The sequence below is a fragment of the Lissotriton vulgaris genome, chromosome 6, assembly GCF_964263255.1.
Source record: "Lissotriton vulgaris chromosome 6, aLisVul1.2, whole genome shotgun sequence".
NCBI lineage: Eukaryota > Metazoa > Chordata > Amphibia > Caudata > Salamandridae > Lissotriton > Lissotriton vulgaris.
The window spans coordinates 139,589,618-139,613,563 of record NC_141694.1 but is presented as its reverse complement, the minus strand read 5'-3'; the positions used below and the strand labels follow the sequence as shown (position 1 = coordinate 139,613,563).

The 23,946-nt window shown below is 41.4% G+C and overlaps 1 protein-coding gene across 1 annotated transcript in view; it reads left to right on the top strand.

Moving 5' to 3' along the window:
• The first annotated feature begins 6,403 nt into the window (after positions 1 to 6,403).
• Positions 6,404 to 23,946, top strand: part of ACBD3 (acyl-CoA binding domain containing 3) — a 211,217-nt gene continuing 193,674 nt past the window's right edge. The window contains exon 1 of the mRNA XM_086926177.1: positions 6,404 to 6,748. Coding sequence (XP_086782303.1) covers positions 6,532 to 6,748 — 217 coding nt within the window. The 5' untranslated portion in view covers positions 6,404 to 6,531. The remainder of the gene's footprint in view (positions 6,749 to 23,946) is intronic.

The following is a 23,946-nucleotide window of genomic DNA, read 5'->3' as shown; positions in this document are numbered from 1 at the left end:
AGAAGACTCCAATAACATAGCGGGCAGCACTAATATAGGCAGTTGAGAGAAATATAGGACTACTAGGTGCGTGGCGCTTGCGTGCTCATACTAAACAACCCCCGATACATAGCGTGTAATATTAGTTTGAGATCTGCACACCTTTACCAAACTAGCAACTCTACCCTTGGCGGTAAGGGATACTGCTAAATTCAGTTAGCCCCCGATATATAGCGCGTGGTATGATTTTAAGATCAGCACAGCTGGGAAACATCCTTTACAACGCAACTTTTACCACGCAGTGCCTTTACGATGCAACTTTTACAACGCAAACCATTACAACGCATTGCGCTGGGGGGCGCTCTAGGATAGGGAATAGGTTTAATTTACTATCCGGTTTGGCAGGGTATCCAGTCGCACTCTTTTGGGGAAATCAATCCCTAGTCAACAATGGTTCAACCTGATTAGACAATGACGGTCATAAGTCAAGTTAAACTTTTAGTTACACATGTTTATTCACTTGTAGTTTGGATACTTTGTCCTTTTCTTTAAGGTGAGGCTGTTACATCACAGCCATGTATCGTTTCAATGTTAGTCAATACACAATTGTTCATCCACAAAATAATTTAGGACCCAATGCATTTCGTGCTCGACAGCACTTCGTCTGACTATCCAGCGCCCCAAAGCACTATGCGTTGTAAAGGCATGCGTTGTAAAAACCGCGTTGTAAAGGCATGCGTGGTAAAAGCATGCATTGTAACGTCATACATCCGCACAGCTTTACCAACCTATCATCCCTACTGGCGGTAATGGATATTGCTGAAGTCAGTTAGGCACACAACGCACTTCCCTTGTAAAAAACTCTTTAAAAAAATCTAGAATAGAGCATTTCCCCATAATTAGCTAGATGACGGCCACGGAGAGAAGTATGTTAATCTCCTAGCTACCGTGAACCATGTATAATTCCCAGCTGAGCAGTCAATGTCATATACGAATTTTGTCTGCAGATAAAGAGGCCCAAAATGATAATATTCAATACTAAGTCTCCATAATCTAAGGGCGGGTGACAATCGAGGTCCGCGATATAATGAAGTTTATCCATGATAACATATACCCGACATAATTGCGACTTATATCGTAAAGAGATGATCTTACTATAACAAGAGCAGGAACTCTGTTTGACACATATCCCGCTTATATTATAGATCTGCAGACTGCGGGTGCACGCAATCCTTTGACTACCTTGCATCTATCTCAACTGATAGGAATAATTCAAAATAAGTACTGCTACCATATACATCTGAAATACTACAAAAGGTAAGAGTTCATGTCTACCACAGAGAACGGGAAACAGGAAGCCCACATCTTGCCTTTTTAACATCTTGAGTACCTTTCTCCCTCCCTGTGTTTTTAGATCCAGTGTGAATCATATCACCTACATCCTGTTAAGATCTAACAAATAGAAGGATATATACACTACTTTTTAGCTGTAAGTAAGACATTTCAAAAGCATATACATTAAATGGATTAGATACACCATAACGCCTAATCATGAGATCATGTTTTTCATCCATAGCTACCATAATTGACCCATTTTAAATAATTACCTGTTCGGAGCCTTTGTAAAACAAAGACCAAACGATCTTGGGAACTCATAGTGAGTAGGCCCATTGGGACAAATCTATTTAAATCGGCATAACAGCACAAATCGAACATATTAAATACATAGGCTGTGGTTCTCCCCCTTTAGCCTTTTGGATTTACATTAAACAGAGAAAACGTGACCCAGAGACACAGGACTGAGTCTCTAAACCGAGAAGAAATGTAGGTTAAAACAAAATAAGAATTGAAACCTTTATTCTTGGTGAAGGTCTATGGCACGAACTTTTACATCTATGCACATGGTGTTTTTTCCACAATATTCTGACTAGCAATCTTGGACTCTGGCCTTTACTTTTACTATGAGAAAAGGAGAGAGTTTTCCCACACAAACCCAGAAAGGACTGGGAAATGATACAACAAAAGGGGGTGGTTCCTTTCTGTGGTTCCTAAATTCAAGCACTAAGTGCTTACTAAGGTTAGACACCAAAAACTTTTTACCTCAATGACATGTACATTAGTAAGTTCCAAAATTATTCTATAAACATATATTTCTTAAAATTCGTATTTATTAAAAGCTTCTGGTAGCAGCATGAAATTCATAACAATTTTACATACAAACAGTGTAAAAAAAGTTTCTTAAACACATTACATACAACTTCAAAGCATGAAACAATAATTAAAAATAGCAAGGGTGTCGACGCGTTTCGGTGTTTTGTAGTAGATGGTACACCTTCCTCAGGACTACAATAAATTCTTCATTCTAAAAAGTATATGGAACAGTCAGTTAGTGTACATTCAGAGAGGATTTTTTAATTTAAAAAAAAAGTTTTTGTCTGGATTTGCAGTGTCTAGGATATATCAATTCTTACATAATTCGCATTATTCAATGTGCGTTGCCAGCATACATCCTGGGGATAGAAAAATCTTATCCACTTTCCTGTTTCAATTTCTTTTCTTTAAAAGTGACCTGTGACCTGTATGCACACATGGATTTGTTTTGCAGTTAGTATTTTCTTTAAAACACACAGGTTGTGAGCAGGCCCTTTACCCAGCAAAATAACATATAGGCTTACTTTATTATTAGTAGTCGGGCTTGAATTTAGGAACCACAGAAAGGAACCACCCCCTTTTGTTCTTTACTTTTACTTTTACTATTACACTCTTCCCTTAATACACTTAATAGGTCTTAGACCAAGAATTGAAGTCCCTAGGTCACTGCAGAGGTTACTTTTTACTGCTATATTGCACATAAATAGATGGTCTAAAAATGTAAATAATTATGTTGTTGCGTCCATATACAGCACAGGAATTCATAAATGTATTGTATTATTGCAGATACTGCGAACCCCCAGGATTTTAAAAATGAAAATGTATGTTTGTCGGCCCTGATGAAGGTGTTCTTACATCTGACTTCACCGAAACATGCGTAGGCCAAGTGCACACATCTGGGAATTCATCTAAGAATTATGTCAAGATAGATGACACACTAGGAAGATGGATTAATGCCTCTGGAAACACAGACATAGAATTAAGAGTGCTACTGTAATAGGTCTTTGTCTCAGATGTTGTTGCTTTTTACTTGTAGAGTATGTGAGGTAGTATGTCTGTGAAGAATGAATGGTGAGAAAGAAGAATTATAGTATGAGTCGTTTTTCAATTGAGTTTTTTGTGGGGGGTTTTCTGAAAGAAAGACTTATAATATTGTGAGAAATAATTGTTTGATGTCCTTGACTTCTTTGTTCATAACTGTGTCAAGAAAACGTTTCTAAATTGCCTTTATACTAAAAAAAAGAAAAAAGAAAAACCAGTAATACAGAAGAAAATAGAAAGAAAAAATATGCACTTTGAACAATAAAATAGAAACTGATAAGATTTCGATTTGTATGTGAAATTTTGTACCTGTGTTGTATATTTGCAAATTGCTAATTGAGTAAATGTCATTTTGACAAACTAGATAGGTCTCAGAAGAGGTCTTACAGTTTTTGCTTCTATTTCCCCTCCTCTTGGACCTTAAATAAATAGGGGGCACCTTTATCTCATAGATCAATGTTGCTAACTTTACAGGATAAAACACTGATCAATAACTGTAAAAATCAGTTTGTCAGGGATGTAGTTCCTATTTACATTTCAGATATTTTACTTAATCTTGCCTTCCCTAAGAGTGTTTGCTTTTTCCAGGATGTTATTTTGTAATTTTTTTATGTAGCTCATTATTACTGAATAGTGCCTACTTTGAAATGAGTTGCCTCTAGGCGCCTGTGTGATTGTTTATAAAGGGCCACATTGTTGACCTCTAGAGCAGAATCTGAAAGTTCTGCTAGTTTCTCACAGTGCTTGCTGGTGGACCATACATATATTTAGATCACATGGTCATTCAATCCTTGGCCTTTCCGCAGTGTGCACAGAACAATTTACATGTTTGCTACTTGCAATTGAGATTCTGTTTGAAAGTGTGCAAAGGAAGTACATAGCTGTCAAAATATTGACAGGCTGAAAGTAATCCGCAGTGCTTAGAGGTGAGTGGGTGAGCAGGGATGGTGAAGTGAAGAAAGATACAAGGATGTACAAGCAAGACAAAGTGAAAACAGAGCGTTATAAAAAACAGAAGAGAGATGAGTGGAGATTTTTAGCCCGGTCTGCTCTGCGGGTCTCTGGGGTGACTGCAGAGAAGCGGTAAGGCCGTCAGACTGCTCTTTGTGCTGGCACACCTCTGGGGCTTTTAGGCACCGCTGGGCCCCCACACAGGTGAAATCAATTAGCTAGGGTTCCCCGGAGGCACGGCGGCTTCTCTCTTCCTCAGGTAGACAAAGAGGAAGCTGGCAGGTGACATTTCAAAGGCAGCTAGCGAGTCGTTTGGCGCACTTTGTTCCAGCATCCTAGTTTTTCTCTTTCTACAAAGAGCAGGTTAGAATGTGCTGAAGGCCAGGCACTGTTAAAGGAAATGTATGTGTGGCACTACATCTGTGAAAACCTCATACTGGCATGCAGGTTCAAAGCTCTAGCCTTTGTTACACAGAAAATAGCACTTCAAAGCCTCTGCCTATTACACACACAGCACTTTTCAGACAGAGCGGATCTCGTTTTTGCTACACTCAGTCTTCGGATTTTTGTGGCGCAGGTGAAATGTTACACAGTAAAGGGAATGGGATTACTAAGATGTCTTACATGGCAGACGCACAACAGATCTCAAAGTGCGAACAATTTATCCAACTGCATTTATTTTTAACCTGTTAACCGCGGCGGTAATTCCGCCGCGGTGCGGGCGTTTTCGTGCGCGGGTGGGGAGCCGTCGGCCAATGGCCGACGGCAGAACTGGGGAGGTAGTGCTGCCGTCGGCCATTGGCCGACGGCAGCAGGAAAGGGGTTAATGTGTTTTCTTTTACATCATGAAAAGCTAAAGCTGAAAACGGATGCTCCAGAATGCAAACACACATACTGCTGGCAGACAGCCATGACACCACCTATCGAGCAACTCTGCTGTGTACAATCCGGCCTATCATCACCTGAACAGTTGGTACAATGTAACACCACGCACAACGAACTTCAAACATCTACACAAATTAACGAAGCTGAGGTTTTGAGTTCCAAAGTGTGCATGAGAAAGCTGATCTGTTTCATGTGCCTCTGTCTATGTTTGTGTCTCTGTGTGCCAGTGTTTTGTCTACGAGTGTGTTGTGTCTGTGTGTGAGAGATTCCAGGATGTGCACCCTTGCGCCCTGCTGGGAGTCTACAGACCCCACTCCACTCTGGCCGGACTCTGAGAGGCTGTAAAGGGTCCTTGGCTTGTCTTGTGCTTGCGCCCCGTTCCCTATTGTAAAGCTAAGAGGTTAAAGTGCCCGCTCCGGATAAAAAGTTCAAAGAAGCATCCGCCATTGTCCCGGCTGCTCCGGCTGCTTCCAAAGAGAAAGCGGGAATGGTGAGCTGAACTAAGTAAAGCACGTCGTGCCTGCAGCAAGAGAAACTCAATAATGAAAAGAGTGCTTAAGCACTTAAAAACACCTACTATGTAACAACCGAAGTGAAAGGGCGAGTCGCCATGGGAGGTGACAAATTAAGAGGAGGCGGTACTAAGGAGGGACTAATAAACCTATAAGGAGGTACTAACAAGCCTATTAACGAATCAGAAGCTGGTATTTTCGAAGGACAATGACACAAGCCAATGACATTAATGGGCGGAGAGTAGTCGGGGCTTCAAGTGCATACTCCAATACAGCATGCCTTGCAGAGCAGCGCATGCGCTGGTCAAGCTCGACCCAAAAAGCCCTGGCAGTGAAAGCAAGCAGCAGGTCCACCTCCGTCTGAGCTTAGACTAGAAATCCAAAAGGAGCAAAGTATTTTCTGGAGACGGACCTCTTCTCACACCAAGATGGCCTCTTCAGTGTTCACTTAAAACGAGTGCGAGGCTACAGACGTCATTTGGTTCCAGGACGACTGAATGTTAATAAGAAGACCGTATTGGTGATGATGTGTAGCACCTTAGGTCGCGAGGCGCCAGATATCCCTGTTGTAATATTCAAGAATAATGACGTGCGCTTGTCTTTCTACCTCATCTTCACACATTTTCCAGAAATTATTCTAAATTAACAGAAGCTAATGATAGAGGCATTATTTGCATATTTAAGTAAAACAACGTTTTTAAATATAAAGCTCATTTTTTTCCAACGTTGTAGAACTGCATATACAAATTTACTTTTTTTCTGGATATCAGTACTTTCAGCGATTGAGAATCCTCTCATTCCGACATGGCGTCTCCGGTGTATCCTTGTCTAAATGCGAGCGTCTTGTCCTCTTTCTATGTTTATATTTTGACAGGTCCTCAGCCAGCTCTGACGTTAGTGCTTCCATCCAGCCCCGCGCCGCTCCCTGCGCTGCCGGAAGCCGTGGACAGGGTCAGGGGTGAGACGGATGTAGGTACGTGGCCGCCGCTCCCGGCTCTGAGCGCATCAGGACATGGCGGTGGTGGGCGCCGAGCGGCTCGAGGTCTCCATCGATGGCCTGACGCTGAGCCCAGATCCCGGTCCCGGGGAGCAGGAGCCGGCGGTAGTACACAACCACCGGCCAGAGGAACCTCCCGAAGGGGACCAGGAGAACGAGGATCTGAGCCTCGAGCAGCGCTGGGGTTTTAGCCTGGAAGAGATCTACAATATCGCCCTCAAGTTCTTCAAAGGTGAAGACGGGTGCGCAGGGAATAATCTCCCTGTGTGTGCCAGGGTAACTATGCTTGGGAGGGGGCGGATGTGGGTGCCAGGTAAAGACCATTATATCTGGTTTCAAAATGTGCAAGGATGTGGTGCCCTAGTTTGTGTCGTGAACTTGATTGTCGGTCGGTTATTGTTTTTAGTGGTATATGGTTAAGTGATCTCTGTTGTTATTATTGGTTATATGTGTCGTGGTGACCCCATGTATTTAAAGAGAGAGGCACGCAACCTATGTAAGAGATGCTCCTCAAGGGAAACGGGACGTGGCCACAGCCTGTGTGAGTAAGGAAGGGTTATGTCCCAAGTAGGATTGTGTTTGGTTAGGGAAGTGCGGCTGCACTAATTTGGGTACACACTGGTTATCTAATCTGCCTTTTGTCAGGCTAAGCCTCTGTGTTCTTGGAAACGGAAACTTGGATGTCTGTTTAAATTAGTGCCACTGGAGTTATGTGGTAGGGTTGTCTAGGTTATCCAACAAGAAAATACTAATTATGTGGCACATTTGATAGTTTATTTTATTATATTGTCATTTCTACACATTAACACTCAGCAAAGGTTTCACCGCAATGCTACCTATGTAAGCAGTAGCTGCTGGTGTCTCGAGGGGGGAGTCGATACAAATAAAGAAAAACAAAAAAACGGTTACCTGCTGCATTGTGATCCCCTCCACTGTAGGCATAGGCTACCAGAGTCCATTGCGGCCAGTCTTGACTTTGTGTTCATGCTGCTGGCAGCACGAGAGCAGTGTCCGGATTGTCCTGAGCACCCTCGATTTGCGCACCCGTTAGACTGGAAGCCTGTGCCTCCTCATTCCAACCCATTTGCTAGAAAGTAGAACGTGGGCTATATCGCTGCACGCAACACAAGATTATTGGTATATTGGAACACAATAGTACAACAAGAAACTCCAAAATGCTTGCAAACATAATTATTTGTTGTTTTTGATTTCTGAAACATCTTAGAAATTCATTTTTCAAGGGCTGTCAAGGTGAGGCACATTTATATAGTGACGAGTGTTTCAAAGTGACTCTCGGTGCTGGTAGTGCAGTGCATATATACACGAGTGAAGCTATATACAAATATGTAGGGGTTACAGAGCGGTCAGAATAACAAAGAGGACAATATCTCTGGTTGGTGAGCGCTTCAGTGCACATGACTGAACGCCCTGAGACGGCCATCCAAACCCTCATGCGCACTAATAACAGTGCAAAACACTACCCCTAGTGCCTGTCATGTCCTCAAGACTCGGCTCTGAGAGCAAAAATAAAACTATAATAAACAAGTGTTTATTAGCATGGTATTTTTCATTTATTTGGCAGCTGACTGTAGGGGGAGGGTAAAAAAATTAACCAATGAGCACAGAGCCAGAGCTGAGCCAAGGGTCGGTTTGACTCTGGTTCTAAAAGGCGGTACACGAGTCTAGCCTTGAAAGTAGTTGACGTGTAAATCATGCAACAATCCTCACTTTAGGGTACGTTGTCTTGAGAATTCAAGTTTGTGCATTTCTTTCACAAGCAGAAGCACATCACCTTAGTACATAGGATTATTTGAAAAGTATTTATTAAAAGTGGGCGTTTTTAAACATGAACTGAGAATCGGCCCTGCCTCTTCCCTGATGCCAATACTATCAGTGAACACAAATCCAAGTCTGTTGTCATTTGTACAGTATGCGGGTCTAGATTCATTTTTATAAATGAAGCAACTTTATAGGCTATTAAAACAAACAAGACAGGTTTTTTTGTACAGCGCACATCCTGAACTCAAGTATTTGTAGGTGCACTATTGTGATAATAAACATAACAATACTCAATGAAATAAAGTAGTTGCCTCGGACCGCACAGTTTAGTCGAGGAGGGAGGCTTGGATTTATCCCAGAATATCCAGTTTCAAACTGTGCAATTCAGCCGCTAGACTGGTATCTCTTTTTGCCATCAATTGTTAATGCTATGTGCTTAATTTTTGGAGGATCAGATTAGACATTTGATAATAGGTAGAATCCTCATTTTATTTTGGGGGATTTTACATTGCTTGAACCTTGCTCAAGGACATAACAGTGGTGGTTGACAACGGGTACAGACTCCTTAAATGTTCTGTTTTTTTAGCACTGGAGGATTTACTAGGATTGACAGGATGCGGAGCAGAGGCAGTGATTCGACTCCTGATGATACATGGTCAGCACCAGTAGCCATCTGGCCATATCGCCTGCTATGAAATCTCAGCTCGTTTTGGGCTTGAGGTTCCAAGATTACCTCAAACTGGGCCAGGTATTTGTCTATAGCAGGCCAAGGTTTCTCTGGCTTGCCCACCTCTAGCTTCCAAAGCACAGCAACACACATCTCTGCATTTATGGTAACCTTTGATAACTTGAGCTAGAAACAGTTTTTTTAAATAAAAATATGCAAATTATGCAGCAGGAGATGAATTGTACAGCAAATGCAGCAAATCATAATTATATTGAAATCGCCGTAGAATTGCATAATTTCAGTAGCCCTAATCTAAAACAACCTTCAGTTTTATTGAACAATTAGCCATGCTTCCATCTCTGTAACCTGCAAAAATATTTTTTGTGCATAATTCTGAAAGATGCTACCAAAACCTTGGATATAAAAAAGCCTCTAACTCCATTTAGTATGTCTTAATTATTGCTGTGAAGTTAGATCACCATTAAGAAAATGGGGTAACCCATAAGGTATGGACTTGGGTATGTAGCGATATGAATAAACAATGGTCCTAGACCTATTGATTACATAAGTTGACTCAATCAATTGTTATTTCTGAATTTCTAACAGTACAGAGCACCACAATCAAATCTGCTCTAATTTAATCAATAATCTTAGTGCAAAGTGATAAACAGCCCCTACGACCAGAGGCAAAGATACAATGTATTTAATTCATTGTTTCATCTTTTCAAATTCATTTTTTATATAAACAATGTGTTATTTCAAATAGGTAAAACAAGCGGTTGCCCAATTAGAGCGTGCAAGGAAAGGAGTGATTAGAGTGTTGAGAGAATGAGAAGAAAAAGGAATTCACCGTAGTAATCAAGGCAAATTCACATTATTTTTCAAACAATAACGGACATATAATTCTTGCCGCATTGAGTACCTGGCCAAACATAAAATTCTTTTTAACCATTGCAGTCAAAGTTGTTACACAAGGACATATATGCCCAAAATTTTTGCACTTTATGAGATCAAAAATAAATGGTCCAAGGTAAGAGAGGTAGCGTCGACGTTTCAACTCGTCTTAAGCCCAACCGGTTATTTGAACCTGGGGCATGCGAGTCTTCATCAGGACAGGATAAAAGGGGCAACCAAGGGATATCGATAGCCCTATGGAAAGACAGAAGGAAAATTACCCGATCGTAGTGGCAAAATAATTAATTCAAGACACCCCATAACAGGGCTGGGCACGTGCTTACCCTTCAGTAGAAAACAGCAAGGGTGAAGTCCTTAGTTATTACTTCCTATTTGGTCTCCTGTAAGACACATTTTATAATACATCTAGACTTAATCAATTCCAGACGTATATTCTTACTGGACCTGAAGCTCAAGGGATTATTTACCTTAGTGTGGGATTCTCTCATCAAATATATTTGGTGGGCACAATACTTCATATGTGTGCCATTGTCGAGATAGTGCCATATATTCATTCTTAGGTACTATCAGTTCATTGACAACCCGCAATATAAATCAAGGAAATTGGATGTGAATTCCCAATCATTACCTTGGTCAAATTTCTTCTTTTAAGGTACTTCTGGGGAAGCTCCTGCCAACAAGTTCAGGTAGCTGTTTTTGTAGAGAGAGAAAAATCTCTCGTCATAAGTACAGCTCCACTGTGCCTCATGACGAGCTGAGCTCGTCATGAGCATCGAAGGGGTTAAACAAAGGAGTTAATGAATGAATTGACATAAGTCATTACCGCCACTATAGACCGATTGTGATAGGGTCTAATGTGCTCTGAATTTCTGCTGGGAACACTGTAAGGGTACCAAAACAGCTTACTACATTGGACATGGCCTCCACAAAGCAATAGATTTTGCCTAACTCTGCAAATGTAAACCACTCAAACGAACCAGGTCGGTGAGAAATAGTATTAAGATTTAAAGAGATCCCCTGGAAGTGCCCTGGGGACAGCTGCAAACCTCTCTGAAAAAATGTCCAGTCACATACTCTTTGACCTCTGCAGGCTGACATAGAATGGGGAGAGCTTTGCATGTTTGGTGACACAATACCAATCGCAATCCCTATGTGGTGTAACATTTGTACATTGATAATAAATATTTACAAATAAAGGTGCGAGTTGGCTGGTGCAAATTTTGTGATGCTCAGTCGTCTCCTAATTTTCTCTAGAGCAAACATCTGTGTGTAGGAAGTAAGCTCACACATTTGTTTTTCAATTCCGCAACTATTCTGACTAGTTCTGCTTTTTTAATCTGATGCTCTTTAAACACAATGTATTTATTTCTCCTTCACCTCTGTAAGTTCGTTAAATGATTTAGCCAGAGTATATCTTAAATTTGAATCCTCAATACAGATTTGCTACCTGGTTTTCTATATATGTCCCTATTCCTACAATCGTGAGTGGCATTGTACTTTCTTTTTAATGTTATCATTTAGGGCATCGGGGCCTTACCTGCGTCACGCTGTGTACATAATTTATATTGAGTAATGCATGCTTGAGGTGGGACTTTCACAGTATGTTTGCCATGCAGTGGCATCCTCTAATAATTTCAGTTTAAGAAAAGACTTCATGGTGTCTACAAGAACAATCACACCTATTCTTTCCCCCATCAGTTGTTTCTTTTAGCTGTAGTATTAATCTGTGGTTATAAGTGGTGGTAGACCGTTCTGCACTGAGAAGTATACTCCATTCCGCGAAGAATGTCTAACTAGTAACTTATAACTAGAAACCATTGATATATCCTTGATCATTTTGTGATTGCTGCAGAATTTTAAAATGAATTCTTACCAAATCCTGTTTTTACTTTTACCTTTCAATCCCTATAGGTGTAAACAAGTTTTGAATCAAATCCTAGCATGCAATGGGCTGCAACCCAATATCTTGTATGTGTTTAAAATCCTCAAGTGTATACCCATAAAGAGAACAATGGGGTGCTGTAAATCAGGATAATTAGATGATCTGTAATTAGGCAGTGTCTTGTCACACCATGGAGAAAAAGCTCGTAAACCAACTCGTGGATTCATTCATAGGTGTAACTCTGCCATTTGTTGGAAGGAATTCTGAATAATTTATATAGTTAATATTTCTCAACTTCCTGACTCAGCTAGTTTTTGTGAGTCAAGTGATGTCTACTGAAGCATCCTATAAGTGCGTGTAACTAATTAAAAAAACCAAAAAAAAAACAGGATTGCAATTAGTAAAGGAGCAAGTTTTGATGCTGGGCAAAATAAATGACTTGCGAACTTTGGATTTATTTTTTCTTATTATTTAATTACAGACGCGTTCCGATGACATAGGAAGTGTGAAGCTAAAGAAAAATAACAACCCACTCTCTTTAGGAGCTAATCTAATTAGATTGCCCTCACAAATGCATTCTAATGATTACTATTAATGAAACAACTAGTTTCGTTAATTTGCAGAGATGCCTTAGTACTTAGTCAATTAAGTATGAATTTTCTGATCATGCCTGCTTGGCTGTATTTCACTTAGTTTTCTTCATTACAGTTAATTACAGCTGTGTGTTGTTCCCTACTTGTAGTAATCTAGAGGATTTTAAAAAAAGGGCAGTATCTTTATTGAGATGAGTGTTTTTAAGAGTGCGTTGTTATCTTCATTTTTAGGTTTAAAATCCAGTTTGGGGGCAGTGTCGCACACTTTACTTATTATATGGATAAGTGCGACTGCTTCTGAACAATACAAATCATTATACTTTGAAGTAGAAAAATGCTGACATACCCAATGGTAATCATATACTGATCACTACACACAAGCATTTGCGCGTATGGGAAGCAGCACTACGAGAGTACTAGTACATACCTTTGTGATTCGCCCCAGAAATGTACCCCCCCTTCTTTTTTTGATAATCAACTTTATTGGTTTTTAGATCACACATGTTAGCATCATGGGTGACTGAATTGATAGTAAAAACATTTACCACAAACATCATTTGTGGAGCATACAAAATATTAGGCGGAGGCACCACCGTAACACGCTAACATTACACCCATACACAAAGGGGAGGTTTTGTGCACTTAGTCCAGCAGGTTCAGCCATTTACCCCAAACTCTGTTATACTTGGCGGGGCAACCTCGGGCCTCGAATAAGGATTTTTCCTTTCCGGCACACCGGTCCGCTCCACGGTGGTATTTTGCCACTGGGGGGGCTTTGGCTTGCGCCCAGGAGGCTGCAATGTTGCGCTTGGCCACTGTGACTGCAGTCCCAAGAAATGCTTTGTCTGTTTGTGAACCGTCCATTCCCTCCCATCACCCCCAAGACAAGGCGTACGGGATCGTGGGGAACTGTCCAGCCCAGGACCTGTGTGAGCTCTGTATCAATGCCCAACCAATAAGGGCCAAGGCTAGGGCAAGTCCAAATCATGTGATAGAAGTCAGCAGGTGCATGACTGCTGCACGTGCAGTTTGGGGAGGGATGCAGCCCTGCTCTCTGTGTAAGCATGCTGGGGTGATATAAGCCGCCTGGAGATAGTATAATTGAATAAGGCGGAGACTGGCTGAGGACATGACTGTTTTTAGGGGTCATGGGGGTGTTGCGCCAGTCCTCGTCCTCCAGAGGACCCACCCCTCCCTACGGGTCCGTAGTGGATCAAGAGTTGCCAGTTCGTTATCAATAAAGGTACGGTATATTCGGGAAACCCTGCCACTCCCCAAGTTCCCCATCATAACTTGAGCTTCTGGTGGGCTGAATTCGGAAGGGACTTGCCTGTTGAAATATGTATGTTGAGGACATGACGAAGTTGTAGATATTTATAAAACTGTGAAGCGTGGAGAGTTCCGCCCCGTAAGTCTTGCAACGACCTAATGTGGTCGCCCACCCAGACGACACCCAGGAGAGAGATCCTTTTGAGGGACCACTGCTTGAGCCCCGAGAGTGACGCCACCTCACCCAGCCATGTTCCCCTCCAGAGAGGTGTGTGCTGGCTCAGACGGTTTTCCCATTGTGTGTGCCTCAGGGCCATGCGCCACGCCACCAGGACTGCCCTGGTTATCGGCTGGATTGCTTTAGGTATGGAGCATCCATATAAGAATGCTTGCACTTGGGGGGTATCCATATCTCTGAGCTCCGTCATTTAGGCCGGATCGGACCATCCCCAGTGAACCAGTCGTGGATTACAAGGAGCAAGGTGGCCAGGTAGTATAGGTGAAGACTGGTCATGCCCATACCGCCATCGAAGCTTGGAAACCTACAACGAGCAAGAGCAATTTGGGCCTTGCCCCTCTCCCTTTTATTAAAAGTAAAAATAGGGCTCAGTCCCTTATGTATGTACTCCTTTATGTAAATATTCTCATTTTGGATGCTTTGAAGTTAATTCAGAGCTGTGTAAAAGTATATAAAAAAGTACTACAGGAGTACTACTCTCCATATTCCAAAATTGTGAGTAGACCTATAGATTTGCATTCCTTTCCTATTCACATTGCTGATTCGGAAGTGCACAGTTGGTGTGAGATGGCTATGTTTGTAAAAGCGTTTAACTGTGGGTGAACTACAAAAATGTAAATTGCTGCTCCCTTCTCAGGAACGGTGTGTAATTGTGAGCATAAGCTGGTGATTGTACATGAGGCATTGGTTTGCAGTTCCCCTCGGGTTACATGTGAGATAGGAAACTGGTTTATTTTTATGTATGAGACGTGGCAGTTTAGCAGCCTATTGTTAAACATTTACAAGGGAGAGGCTTAAACAAAGCAGAAAGGAAAGCCTCACCATTTTAATAATTAACTGTCAAAAACCAGCATTAAGTCTTGTGGAGCAAGTGGAAGATTTAGGGAATGCATAGCTTTCAGAACTGTATTTTTATCTCGTCAACACCTGTGGGGGTGTATTGATTTCTGTGGTTTACTTTGTTTTTTTGTCCATACGCTGTTAATGCGGACCAACCAGTAGGACTCATTTGAGTAGAAATCTCAGTTATCCACATGCTTTTCTCTTTATCATTAGGAGCCAGTAAAAATAAAAGGAAACAGAAGTGATGGTCTTTTTTTCCTGTTAATGTGTAATGTAATTGTTGTGTTCTCTTTTCGAAAGTTAATTTCCTAATAACTCACCAGATCTACAGAATACCAGAAATAAACACATGATGACAAAGTGCATTCAGGGTTGTTTGTGTGGATTTGTGATTTGAGTCTGGTGAATTTAAAATTCTGTTTAACCAGTTCCTTATTATGTAGGAGTTATAAATACCTTTTATGATCTGGAAGCTTTTTCATCTCGTAGTTCCTGTATGTTGTCCTGGCCCATGGATCTGCATCCCAGATTACACAGGCGTGTGTACACAAGGGCCTCAAACCTCGGACATGACTCAGTGTCTTTCAAGAGGTTGTTTGAGTACCTATGGGTACTGCAGGAGCAGTGGCAGATGGACACCCAGGTCCATATGGTGTATTAAAGGGAAGTTAAATGCAGCCTTAATTAACTTCCTAAATGAACGACTAGAGCAGTGAATAATATCCTTTGATTAATTTGATGACATAATGGCCAAATTTATATATGAGTGACCTCCCATCTGGCCCTCCTCCCACTATTAGGAATAATCGGATAGATGACAATAGAGTGGCACCAGAGTAAACTGATTAATACATTTCGAAGGCTGCAATATTTAAAATTCTCACATAATAAAAGGACATTAATCTTAAAAGGAAGTGTGCTCGTTGGAAAATTAGTAGAAGAAAACTGCAGGGGTACAATATTTTGATAGATCTCAAAGCAACAAAACATGAAGATCTGAGACGCTTCTGGAGGGTTATTGCAACAGCCAGTGGAAGCAGTGTAAAGCCCAGGGTATGTATGATCCCCAGTGAGGAGTGGACAATCTATCTTTCGAATCTTTGCGCTGCTAACTCTTCAGTTGGTACGTCCTTGTTCCCTGTCCATTCCTCTTGCCCTGAGGAATTCGATATATACTGCCCGAACGAAACTCTGATTAGGAACTTCATGCATAATGCTTTAGTATCTGGTGCCAGAGGACGTGACCACATTTCAATCACATTTATAAACTTGGAGAAAGATTTGTAATCAATTTATTTAGCTTCTCTTTTTAAATTTGGCTATTCAACTGGTACTGTTCCTATTTCGTGAAAGGGCAGTATTATTCTTCCCCTCCATATGAAAGGTTCAATCCCTCAAGCTTGTAATAATAGTCAAATAACACTACTCAATTTGCTTTGGAAAATATTTGCCAAGAGTGTTCTTCTACAACTAGAAAGTGGGGGCGGAGATAACCATGTTATTCTTATTGAACAAGCAGGCTTTAGGTCAAATAGTTCGACTCTACAATATTACTGGCCTTCAGGGTATTTTAGAGAACTATATTAGGCCTACGTCTGTTTACTCAGCATTTGTAGCCTTATCAAAAGTTTTCGACCGTGTACAGACACACCTTGTGGAGCATACTTTGTACATTGAATATACCTGAAACTACTTAATGTTATGGCATTGCACTCTTCCATGTCCTGCTTGAGGGTGATCATGGGGTTTCCCCAGAAATCCCAACAGAGTACAGTTTAAAGCAAGGTTGCTTATTGGCTCCCCTTCTATATTCTGAATATATTATGGCTTGCCTAATTTGTTGAAGAAAGTAGCAGGAGATGCTCCGAGGTTGGGTCCCTGTCATATACCTTCACTGTTATATGCTGGCGATATTGTGGTTTTAGGTCTCACTCCAAAAGAGTCACTTAGATGAGCGACAAAAATATGCAGATATCCATTACTCGAATTTTAATATACAGAAGAGTAAAGTGCTGATTTCTCGAGGTAAAAATTGTAAAAAGATTAGAAGCTATAAATAGTCTTTGGGAAATTGAGTAATGGATGCAGTTAACACATGTTTATTTAGGGAAAACGTTTTCTGCCAATTTACAAGAGAAGGAACACATTTCTGGCACCGTAAGTAAGGTCCAGGCCCATGCAAATGCACTCTTTTTCTTTTATTTATAGGACTATGGGCATCAACATTTTAAACCTCTTCTCCCAGTAACTTACTGGGCAAAAATACCATCTACACTGTTGTATGCTACTGAAATAATTGATGCAAATTTGGGGGATTTCTTGAATAAAATAAATAACAAAATTCTCTGGAAAATCTGTAAATTAAACTCATTGGCTCCAATTAAGGGGCTTTGAATAGAAATGGGCTCGTCAGCACCTATTTAATGGGATTTTCTGCTATCTTGTGCTAAGTCGCTGGCTAGCAATGAGCTTGCGTAAGAAGTCACTTTCGCTCTCCACGTGTTGGTCAGAATAAAAAAAGTGTACTCTTTTAAAAAATCTTAAGCAAGCACATACACACTTTAATTTGAGAGAAGCTGATTTTTTGGAAGTGTCGTACTCTCAATTTAAATATTTTCTAAGAACACAGATTAGGAATAGCTCTATGTGTTTAGATATGCTGGCCTCTTGTAAGAAGATGAAAATTCTTGTCTCCATGTTTTGATGCCCAGCCTCAACCATATTTATCCAGGAAATTACATCATAGAGTCGTTGTTTTTATTTATTGCTGTTTCTGAACATTCTACCCATAAATGTGGTTACTGACGTTTGGGTTGGATTATTCCTCTAAGAGCGAATTTCTGAAATATGTACAATGTTTTATTTACCTGCCCTGCTTTGCACTTTAATCAGCACCTCTTCCTGGAACCTCTGTTTCAGACATATGGTGTACATACAAATGTTGTATTATTTTAAGTCGATGTCACTGTAGATCTGAATCTCAATTATAAACATTGATTGGCAATCTGCTCGACTTTACAGTCAGAAGACACTCCAACTTTTCAAAGAGAGTCTTTCAAAGTAATGTGGTGAAAATGTTTTTGGGCATTTTTAAGGACGTGCAGAAAGGTACTGTTGGAATGTCGGGTAGCTAAAGAGCAGGGGTCTTATTGTTGTCAAGTACCAGTCAGTCAATCCTTCATGCTGGAGCAGAGTTTGCTTCGCTTGCCCTTCTGGTCTCTCAATGTGAGTTATTTTCTGTTATGTTAAGTTTGCACGAGTCTATGTGATCCAAACACTGTTTGCGCGAAGGTAGATTTCTTATTGTACAGGACTTTCCATATGGTGGAGGCGTGCCTTCTGAAAGGGGTGGTATATGGTTTTGATGGAATGATCAACCAATTTATTCGAAGAGGGTCCTCTTTTACATATGTTGTTTGTCAATGTAGGGTATATATTTTCCACTGGCTTTCACAGTAGGTTTATTCTTTATTTTGGTCATATTTGTTACCAGGTGGCTTTTTTGATGACAAATGTGATCCTAGGTTTTTATCGGCATTTGCGAAGCCTGGAAGATGCTTGCCACCCACGGTTATTGCTGGGTCTAGGAACCTAGAGAAAAGATTGAAAATGGCGAGAATCGGTATACATGCTTACCTAGCTCTGTTATTTATGGACAAATATCTTAGTTCTTTTTGCCTCATCCTGATCCATTTGGTGAGTAGTATATTGGGAACTAGTTAGGTATATGCCAGGAACAGTGGCTTCTTTTTTGTTTTTTTATATACACATTTTATTGTTTTATTTACTAGACAACAAGTCAGAATTGTGGTCCTCGAAACACCCCTCGGCACATCACTTACAAACATTATCTGCATCAGTTGGCCCCCATCGCCTGGCACTCACAAAGAAATAACAATCATGATCAATAGAGCGCCGCTATAGCCCCTGCTCACGGAACAGTGGCCTCTTAAGGGATTAGCCAAAGCAGCATGAAAACCTTTGATGGTATGGAACAGTGGGCCATTCATCAAACAAGATTTCTATATTGTTTAAGTTTTATAGATTTACCTTCTCTTGTCCTTAAGATTCATTTGGCTGTATGCCTGTATACATCACATTGCTCATGGTTGACCTCAGCCTAACCGGACACCTTTATACATCTCTTCCAGTTCATTTAAACCATACCTTGTTTTTTTTTAAATTCCATCTACTGTGACATATCTTTACTTAATTTGAAAATCTGGGAATGCCTTACTTACAAGCTAGTATGTAGTATTATATTTCAATGCTCATGTTGACTTCTCTGGTCTACTTAATTATTCTTAATAATGTTTGTGACTCAGCTCTGACCCGCTTGCCCTTTTTGTGTGGAGTAGTTATGGTCACATAACTGACCGAGCTCATAGATCCGTTGCAAAGTGCATAATTTCCACACCAAGCAAGTTTGCTGCAGTTGCACGATTTAAGAAATACATTTACGTTTGCCTTTTTCTATGAAATGCAGTGAAGAGCTGCACGCATAAACTATAATATTGCTGTGTATGACAGCCAGTTCCCACTTTATTTTATATAGATCAAAGGTTTGCTTGTCTTTTTTTTCTACATTTGTTTCTACCCTGACCTATTTTCTTGGTCAGAGTACTCTATTGTTTCAAATTATCCCATGGATTCTGGGAGAGAGTTGGAAGGCTTTAGTCCCAGTCTATATATGTTCTCCCTATAGATCGCCACCACCCATCTGCTGAAGTCAGACTTGCTAACTCCTAGTTGTATTGTTGGGACTAGCTCTGTCTTTCTGTGATCCTCTAGAGACCCATTCCTGCATTGAGACCGTAAGCAACTTTGTGAGAGAGTAACTTCGATGGCAGCAGCAATCCGTCACAAGAAATGTTTACCTGCCCTCAAATTACATGAACCAGGAGAACTAGTCTCAAAGAAGTGAACTGACAACGGGACCAAAAATTGGGGACAGTAGAAGCTTTTACGTATCTGGGAATCTGTCTACATAGAAAGTTAACGTGGAAGGCTGCAATAGAGAAAAGGAAACTGGCCTTTGTAAGAGCGATTGGAGCCCTCCGGGATTTTGCTGCTAAGATAGGGGGCAGACCTGTTAAACAACTACTAATTATATACAGAGCTAAATGTGCATCGACTGCTATCTACGGGGCTGGCCTGTGGGGCGTGGATAAAAACATCTCAGCAATACAAACTTTGGAAAACAAATTTCTAAGGTATCTCCTTGCTGCCTCAAAGGGAACCTCTGTATATAAAATGCACATCGAGCTGGATCTCCCGTATATAACAGATATCATCAAAACGGAACCCCTCCTTCTCTGGCATAAAATTTGGACTACTCATGAGACTGCCTTTAATAGAGAGGTGCTACAAGACATTTTTAAATTGGAAGGGGCTAAACATTTTAAACAAACTAATTGGCTGAACTATGTGAGAAATCTCTTTTTTGAAATCGGTCGCCAAGAGTGGTTCACAGATCCACTTTTACTAGAAAACATCTCGCGAAAACACCTGAGAAAGACCTTAATGGACCACTTGGAAACAGTCAGATGGAATAAACAAAAAATTTCTGACCCCATCCTGGCATATCAAAGGGCGACACCTATTAAGGGGCTTCAATTATACCTATCATCAGACATTCCATGCTATTCAAGGATGTTACTTACTAGATTTAGAATGGGCTCCTTTTTTCGTTACGTAACATTCCCAGAATCCAATGACTGGTCACGGATTACTTGTCTTTGCCCCTGTGACTTTAGTTCACAACAATCAAACATTCATACCACCCTCTTTTGCAAGTACTATGGAGCTTTGAGGAAAGCCCTTTTATTACCCTTACTAAAGAAATGGAACATTCGGACATGCAAAACTGCTTTTGAGCGTTTAAAGGAACTTGAGGATAAGGAGGTGATAGCCATAGTAGAACAGTTTTTAAAGTTAGTGATAAAATTTAGGAAAACTTTGGATTGAGACTGGTGATATTGACCAACGCCCTCCTGTCGTTTAACTGTCTTGTCTAAATTTATATGTTTTTAACTTTGCTGGAAGCTTCGTATAGAATTTTAAACTGAAAGATTTTTTAACTAATTATTATATAAATGTATTTCTATTTTTAATTATGTATATGAGGCATGCTTATATGATATTTGTCTAAATATCGAATAAAGCTTATTTTGAACCTTTGAACCTTTGAACTGACAACGGTTAGGTGAAAAGCTCCACCAACGTAACGTTTTTTCCAGATACCTAGTCACGATTCGAAAATACAAGCTCTTCTTGGTTTTTATTTTGTGATTGTCTTCGAGTTTTTTTTAGCTTATGTGCACAGTAGTAGTAGTTTCTTACCAAAGAAGGGTTCCACTGGGTCAACTAATGAGTTCATACTGACAGGCGCTGATATGGTGTAACCACAGTTATGACTTTACAAATTACAGATATTTTACTGCAATTCTTAAGCATTTTGCAGTGGTTAATAGTGGAGTGGATTGATTGTTCGCATTCAATTACTGCAACTTAGTGGGTCAAACGCAAGCATAGAATATGAATATCACTATGTAAAGAAAATATAAACCTTAATGTGAAACGTACTACTGTTACTGCAGATATAGAAGTATAACCTTTTTTTTCTTCAAAAGCCCAAGATGGAAATGAAGGTCATTCTAGAGTTTTGGGCCTCATGACAAAAAAAGCCTGTTGGCATGGGTGTTTATTGTGAGTCTTTTGGATTATGAGCTTGGCAAAGGATGCGCTCCTAGTACTGGACATGCCACCAGAGCATTGAAGTCAGAGGCGGGATAGGTGAGTGTTCTCAGATGGAGATGATGCAGCAAACCTTGACGTTTTGTCTTGGAGGGAGTAGAAACCAGTGCAATTCTTTCAAGTTGGGTTGATGGGCTCAAGCGTCCTTTGATTGATGATTATTCAAGACCTTGCATGAAGAACCGTGGAGTTAAGTACACCTATATTTACAGATAAGCTCGCCTTGGAGTCCTGTTCACAGTCACAGTAGAGAAGCTGAGCCGGCAGTCACACTCTTCTCAGTAGACTGGGATTATTAATGAGGTGCATATCCTTTTGAGAATGTACTGCTGTCTCCCCGAAGGTCAGAAACTCTAGTGGTCGCTTATTGTGCCATCACTGTGACTGAGACTTTATCTTTTCATCCAGTAGTGCTTTAAGATCTTTATCTACGTTTTGAAGTTCTTAAACCTTAGTGTGAATTATTGTCTGTGGCATATAAGGTCACCTGCAGGCGTGCTCTTAACTCTCCTACTCTCACTTCTAGGAAGATCTGCCTTTCATTCAGTCAGTTCTCTATTCCTTGCAGGTCACTGCTCTGCAGCGAGCCGCACCACTGGAATAATTTGTTCAATCCTGGACAGGCTTTAGGACGGGACCGAAAGAAGGCTCCTGCATCCCCTGCAAGGCAGGGGGCCTCACTCCAGAAAAGGCTGTTGTAAATCTGTGACATGACCAGCCTAAGGCAAATATTAAGAGCCCTTCAGCAAATTTTATAGGAGGCTCTGTGGAAGGCTTGCTGGTCTCTGAAGTATTAGCCAGAATCCATGAGTGTGTAAGCCCGCTGCTCCAGCATTGCATCTCTTGCTTTATTAATCAAAGTGCAGCTTATCACCCATGAGGGTATACTGGCGCTGGGGCTGTGGGTCTCGGTTGAAAAGCCAAGTCTTGAGTGCCTTCCTGAAGTCTGCCAATGAGGGTGCTGTTCGAAGGTGGGGTGAAGGGCGTTTCAGAATTTGGCTGCGAGGTAGGAGAAGAATCATCCTCTGGTGCGGCACTGGCAGATGTGCGCAGTGTATGTGCAAGGGCTAGGTGAGTGGAGCGAAGGTTCGTGGAAGTGCAGGCTGTGGTTCATGTATGCTGGTCCTTGGTCGTGGAGGGCTTTGTAGGTGTGGGTCAGAAGCCTGAAGTGGCAGCTCTTCTTGATGGGGAGCCAGTGGAGGTCTCTCTGGTGCTGGGAGATGTGGGTTCTTTTGGGCAGGTTGAGGATCAGCCTGGCTGCTGCATTCTGGATGGTCTATATTCTTCTCATGAGTTAACCCGTGGTGAGTACATTGCCGTAGTCTAGACAACTGGCAATGAGGGCCTGCGTCACTGTTTTGCTGGTGGGTAGCCACTTGAAGATTCTGCGTAGCGTTCGGAAGCAGGCTGAGGAGATGGTGTTGATGTGTTTTTGTATGGAGAATTCGCCAACAACGATGAGGCCAAGGTTGGGGCTTGATCTTTCAGAGTGGGGCTGGGTCTGAGTCCAGGAGTCATTCCAGATGGGAGTGTGTATGGCTGCTGAAAATCAGTCCTTTGGTCTTGTCTGTTTTGAGCTTCAGGCATTTGTCTTTCATCCAGGCTGAGATGTTCTTCATATAATTGTGAAAGTTCGATTACGTTGTAGTGGGGTCTGCTGAAAGTGAGAAGACCAGCTGGGTGTCTTGGCGTAGGAGATGATGTTGAACGTGCTGTACATTAAGGTGCCATGAAGCCGGGTCTGTCTCGTTCTGAAGCAAAAACCTATCTAGGATGTAAAATGCATTGTCACACATGGTCCTGTCTGTAGTTAACCCATACTAGTGGTTTGAAAGACCTTAATGTCAGTGAGTGTTAGCAAAGTGCAGCGTTTGCTAATTTTATGCATCTTGGCGCTTTAACGTACATACTTGGATGCTGTTGTGGCTTTTCCCAGCCGCCAGAAGCTTCATCCGCACCATCTCCTCAAATTCATTTGGTGTGGGTGATGTGGCTCGAAGTGTGTGTGCTGTCCCAACTCACTTGTGCCACAGATTGGTGAAAGAATCTTGCTTGTTACCTCCAAAGAAGGCCATGTGGTGTCTGTGGTGGTGTGCAGTGGGGGTTCATGTCTTGTGGGCTTTCATCTGACCTGTGTTGGTTATGTCTTCTGTCGGGCCTTGAGTCCTGATTGACCACTCCTGAGCCACAGCGGTTGTTTGTTGCTATTACTGTCTGGTGAGAATGAGAAGCTTTGCTATCTGGTTTATGCTGCTCTCTCTTTCCTTGGCCTCTACGAGGTCCCTTCCTGCTGGTGGTCGAACCCCTTAGTAGCTCTCCCTAGTGCTTGATATCCTAAATGTTTATGCGTCATGGCACTAGGTTATCTCCCACAGATTCGAGGTTATGGGTGTCTTCTTCTTTATTTGAAGTATTTTTCTCGCCATCTAATGTTGATGGGCCTGGTAGTAGTTTCTTTCTTACGGTTGTGGTGTGGAGAGGTGCCCAT